Source organism: Pteropus vampyrus, unplaced genomic scaffold (genome assembly GCF_000151845.1).
Source record: "Pteropus vampyrus isolate Shadow unplaced genomic scaffold, Pvam_2.0 Scaffold17, whole genome shotgun sequence".
NCBI lineage: Eukaryota > Metazoa > Chordata > Mammalia > Chiroptera > Pteropodidae > Pteropus > Pteropus vampyrus.
Genome location: NW_011888798.1, coordinates 5,301,633 through 5,307,606, shown reverse-complemented (window position 1 = coordinate 5,307,606; position 5,974 = coordinate 5,301,633). Strand labels below are relative to the sequence as shown.

General features: G+C 30.0%; 1 protein-coding gene across 1 annotated transcript in view; it reads right to left on the bottom strand.

Moving 5' to 3' along the window:
• The window catches only part of LRP1B (LDL receptor related protein 1B), a 1,708,438-nt gene that overhangs the window by 184,201 nt on the left and 1,518,263 nt on the right, over positions 1-5,974 (bottom strand). The window contains exons 64-65 of the mRNA XM_011354519.1: positions 287-403; positions 49-168 (exon numbers count right to left, since the gene is read on the bottom strand). Of these exons, the coding sequence (XP_011352821.1) occupies positions 49-168; positions 287-403 (237 nt within the window). The remainder of the gene's footprint in view (positions 1-48; positions 169-286; positions 404-5,974) is intronic.

Sequence of the window (5,974 nt, the reverse complement as noted above, 5' to 3'; positions counted from 1 at the left end):
ATTGGGAGCCAGAAGTAAGAAAAGACAGACCATTTTTAGGTGACTTACGACAATCCCTTTCATCTTCCTCATCCCCACAATCATCTTGTCCATTACATCTAAGGTTTACTGGGATACATTTCTGGTTCTTGGTACACTTGAACTGACCTGAGAGGCAGACATGTGTATCTAAAAGATAAAAAGAGAAAAAAAAATGTGCTAAAACCTATGCCTGAATTAAATCAGGGGGGATATAATCAGTTAAGAATTAGGCTTATGTTCCTTAGTTAAGAATTTAATCACCTACCACAGTTGAGTTCATCAGAATTATCTCCACAGTCATTCTCTCCATCACAGATGAAAGCGGGCAGAGCACAGAGCCCTGTTCCACACTGAAATCGGCCTGGTTGACATTTAAATTCAGCTAGGGGAGGAAACATAAGTATTGTGGAATGACAATCTTAGCTCATGACTTTTTAAATAGAGCTTTTCTGACATTCAAAATATTTATAATTTTACTATATTAAACATATCCTAGAGCACAATGGGAATATCTCACATCTAGATAGCTATTAGATTCAGATGTACAGATAAGGTATGAGCAACTCAGGTGGCCTCACAATTACATTTCATAAACTGAGAAGAAAGCAATTAACTCATATAAGTATAAAAATGTATATTGAAAAACAAATTTCTCTTCATTTCAAAGAAATGGTATTGAAAAGTTAAGTGGCAGAATAGAATTTATTGTAATTAAAAAAAGTTATTCCAATATCATTAAAAAAATCGTTTCTTTTTGGTTGCATTGTCTGTCATGTGTAAAAAAGGAACATCTGACTTCAATACATATTCTCCAGAACTATTTAAAGAAAATGCTTCCTATAAGTTTCATATTTTAAATCAGTTTTATTGATATTCATTTTTATAATTCTATTAATACATAAGGACAATATCTTATAAATAGTAAAAATTGTTATACACCATAGATATTATAGTAAATAAATCAAAGATGATAATATACTTTACTTGCTATATTTTTGTTTTTATATAAAGAATCATAATAATAATAAAGTAGGATCTATTGAATATCTACTAAGTATCAGGCGCTGAGTGAGGTCCTTTCACATATAGTTACTAATTAAATCTTATAACATTCTCACCACAGAATTACCATAAACATTTTATAAATGAAGAAATTAATCTTATGGATGTACAAGTTTCAAAAGTTTCAAGTGCTAGCTTTCTAATTTAAATCCAGATCTGACTCTCAGGTCTTCTCACAAACTATGTTACTTTCAATAAAAGACAGATCTTTTGATTGATGATCCTAATGTATGTAACTAATCACTGATTTTGAGATTAATAATAACTAATAATGATACATTAATACAAATCAATAAAATATTAATGAATTATATTTTAAAATTTCTTTGGAAAATAAATTATACTTTTAAATTACAATGCTAATTAAACATTTTCTTAACACTTAAAAAAAAAGACAACTCAATACATACTTGACTTCCATAGAAGTGAATTGTAAAATATTGAAAGTCGTTTACCTATAATCTATAAAATTTATTAATTAATCACATTAAATGTTTAAACTGTGCTATACTTAACTTTCTCATGCTCTAAATTAAACATGTGCATTTCTTCTATTTTTTATTGCTTTATATACAATTTCCTGTAACATTCCTTTGCTACATAAACAACTCTCCCATGAGAATGAGGCAAATCCTTCCTTTAATGCCTGGGAAATCACTGGGAAATCTATCTGGCCTTTAAATGTGTCTCTAAACTGATCCTTGGTGAATTAGAATATCATAAGAAATGTAACTATAAAGTTATCATGCCAGAGACTTCTTGATGCATCACTCTCATTTACATTCATGTAAAAAGCATATAAGTTTGCAAGTATGTGAAACTGGAATCAAGCTTTCCTGCCTTTTAAGGTGCAATTATAGATATTGTCAGTAGCTCTTTAGTAATCGCATATTTTGATGATGCAGCTACTCAAAAATGCATACTAAATACTCCACAGACTCACATACATCATTTTCCACTTCACCATGACTCTCAAAATAAAGAGTTATGTCTACAGATGTTCAACCCTACAACTCCAAGTATGAGATCATTTATTAAAAGATCACAAAGATATAAACACATAGTGTTGGTACTCAACCAAGATCGGGATTATGCAGAGGCTCTTAGATACCAGATGTCTCTCTGGTTTCCCTCAGAAGAAATTAAAGTTATATACGCTCACCATATATTCTGTGAATGGGTAAATATGTGAAAAAAGCCTCATTATACTAAATTTATAGTTAATTTTTTATATCAATATGCTTACAGCACAATTATTCAAGATTCAAATTAGAGTTCAGGAGCTGCAAATATATTAGAAAGAAAAGCATTGATGCTAATGACCTTCTCTGCAGGTCATCATAGTGATATTTATTCAGAGAAAATTTTAGGGAATCTGAGCAGGAAAGGTCATCTTCGCATGAGGACTAAATTAACACATTTATGTTATTTCTATAAATTATGAGAATAAATTGTATTTATTCACTATACCTTGAAAAAGCTTACTGTATTGTGGAGAAATTAAAAACTTTCATTAAATGAGTAAGCCTCAGTAGGTTCCTCATATAATTTCCTGTTTCTTTGATATTTCTTTTAATTTGATAACTTAAAAAATATATATATCAGGCATAATAGTAGACCTATCTCATACAGATACTACATTTTATATACTGCCTATCATAGTGGAAACAAAAATAAAAATAATAATAATTCAAAGAGCAATGGACCTTTCAGAAACATCAAAAGAATATTAGAAAAACAATGACTTTCATAACATTTTCTTTCTCATTGAAAATATTACTTATTGCTTTCAAACATATAAATGAACTATGTGAAAGAACTTTAAATGTTTGATACGCTTGGTAGTGACCAGAGTGACAGAATACAGCTCACCTAAATAACTACCTAGAGACCCTAAATTTGAAACAGCTTTGTAATTATGTGGTGAAAGTCTACAGAGAAAAGTGCCAGTACACTGCCTTTCTTTAGTGGAGGCCTAAGATGAATTTTAAACACAATTGTCAAGGCCAAATTGTGATAACCATCTACGGGAATGTTGAGAAAATTATCAGGACTGACTAAAAGCATCTTCAACTTAACAGGACAGTATTAGAGTGAACCGTGGAGTGAACTGTAAAGGGCTATCAAGGAAAAGTCTGTCGATTGTCCATTGAAATCAAAGTTACTGAAGATAGCTAAAAATAAATAAAGAAATAACTCCTAACCATGCTAATCACAGTCAAATGTCAAAATATAATTTCTAGTCACTTTAAGGCAACAACTAAGAGCATATTAAATTGCCTAACTTCAAACTAACAATTTTTATTGGAAAAATCTGACTTTTAATGAACTTTCAGTATTTTAATACTGACAGAAAAGTGGAAAAAAATGTATCCTATAAAGTTAACATTTCAGTCACTGAGTGACATTCTGAAAATGTGCCCATTTTTTTGCTTTCAAATTGGTGATATTTTAAGTTAAAATCATGCAGATTGTTACTCTACTCATTAGTACATGAAGCAGTATAGTTTTTCTACAAATAATAAAATTTTAGATGAAAAAATTAACATAAATTGCTGATGCTGTCATTCTAAATGTAATAGTTATTAAATATATAACCAAGACATTGCAACAAATTTTTGTTGTATCCTTAAAGATAGACATATAAAATCTTTCTATTTAAATTTTGGAAAAATATTAGAGGCAATACTTTAGATCTGTCTTCAATTTTCTATGTCTAGGATTTAAGGAGCTCTAAATTCTCAATTCCTACATCCACCAGTATACTCACGACAGTCATCAGGTTCATCAGATCCATCACCACAGTCGTCCACAGTGTCACATTTCCACCAGAATGGAATACATTTATCAGTTTTGCAACGAAACTTAAAAAAAAGAAAACAAGGTTGAAGAACCCTACTCATATATAGTGAATATTTAAAAATTCACCAGGGCAGAACAGCCTAGCCTAATCTCTTGCCACAAATGTAAACTATGGTGGTCTTAGAATACTCCAGGATAGGGAATAAATGCACAAGAAACAGCAGCAAAATGATCTGCCAGGAAAGCTCATTGTCCGTGCAAACCTCCTGAGATTTCCCAAGCACATAGGAACTCACTTATTTACATATTGTCCAAGGCTGCTTTTGCACCACAGCAACAAATTTGAGTAGTTGCTACAGCCACCATGTGGCCAACAAAGCCTAAAGTATTTATTATCTGGCCCTTTATGGAAAAAGTTTTCCAAACACCAAATAAGGATAGAAGTTATAAGGAATATCAGGAAGAAATATCAAGTTGAATTAATTTAGTTAATTTGAATTAATTTAATTGAATCACATTTTCCTAGGAATATGGACATTTCAATTAATATCTCCCAGTCTTTGTTTCTTAGCCACAAAATGGGGAGCTGAAGATAATCTAAAGAATCTTTTCTAGCTTTGTCATGCTGTGATTCCATGGAATTTCCTGAGATATTATTATGCCTTTAGCCATAATAAATATCTACCATATATAAATTTTAAGAATGCTTTTTTAAAGCAGTTGAGATCAATACAGTTATTTTCAGTTTTTAGAATTTCTAATAAATATACATGATCTTTAGGATATAAGAGAGATATTGATAACAAAAAACAGGTAACAATAAGACCATAATAATTTTTTTGCTATTATATATATTTTATTAATAGAAATGCAAGAGAACTGTTGTAATGTAATTTTTCTCAAGATTATACAAAACACTATTCACTAATATATTTATTAATTTTGGAGGGGTCTATTATTCTTTCCATTTAAAACAGTTAAAGAAACAGTATTAAGAATGATTTAATTCTATTACTTATAGGAAGAGAAAATTTTAATTGCTCTCTTTTAAAATGAACCATTAAATTTGGAAAACTAACAACAGAGAAATTTTTGAAAATGTCATACTGAAATATTTACTTATATGCTATCTAGCACACAGGTAACTTGTTGATAGTGTAATTATTCAAGTTAATATTGCATACTATTTATAAGGAAGGTGATCTGAACTCAAATTTATCCCCTGAGGCAGAGTACAGAATTATTGTTTCTGCTAACTTCACTATTGGCCAACTGTACAGAGATGAAGAAAGCTCAGTCCATGTTTCCTTAGTGATCTCAGACCACAAACTAATACTTTTTTAGCAACATTCTATTCTAAGCTTACCCACCTAAGGTAGAAGAAACTAAAGTATACCTTCTGTACAGAGAGAACATGCATCTGAAATAGTCGTCACTAAAATGTTCACTTTAAATTATTGAAACCAATAAATAGATAAAGGTTAGGGTATTCCTAAATTCAATTTTCTCTAATAAAAATGTATAACAAAGCTAAAAGTTTTGTACACTTAAAGTACTGTTAGTTTCTCCAAGTAAGAGAATTCGATGCTAGTCTTTGCTGAATCTTTCTGGATATTATGGAGTTAATTCAGGGTAGATTTACATCTTTTTTTTTTAGTAAGGGCATTTTTAAAAATTTATTTCCAGTGGCAATTATGAGAAGGAACACCGTACTGTGATTCTAAGAGAAGATCCGACTGTTCAACTGATTTTCCCTTATTTGCTTTGCCTGTGGTCTTGCCTATTGTGGTTTTCATAAATTACCAGAGGAAAAATGTTACTTTTAAAGATAATGACTGTCTTGGGGATACAAGACTAACTCTGAAAGCAATTGCCCTAAACATTAAACATTTCCAGTCATTACTATATATCAAAGTATATTAATAAGATGACTTCAGGTCACTTGAGTATATTTAAATTCTTCCCAATTAAGATTTAAAAAATATCTAAATTATATATTTTTATATTCACTAAATATGTCTAATTTAAATAAACATCGACTTGAAATGACATATGATACTATAATTTTGCATATCATTTCATTTTTAAA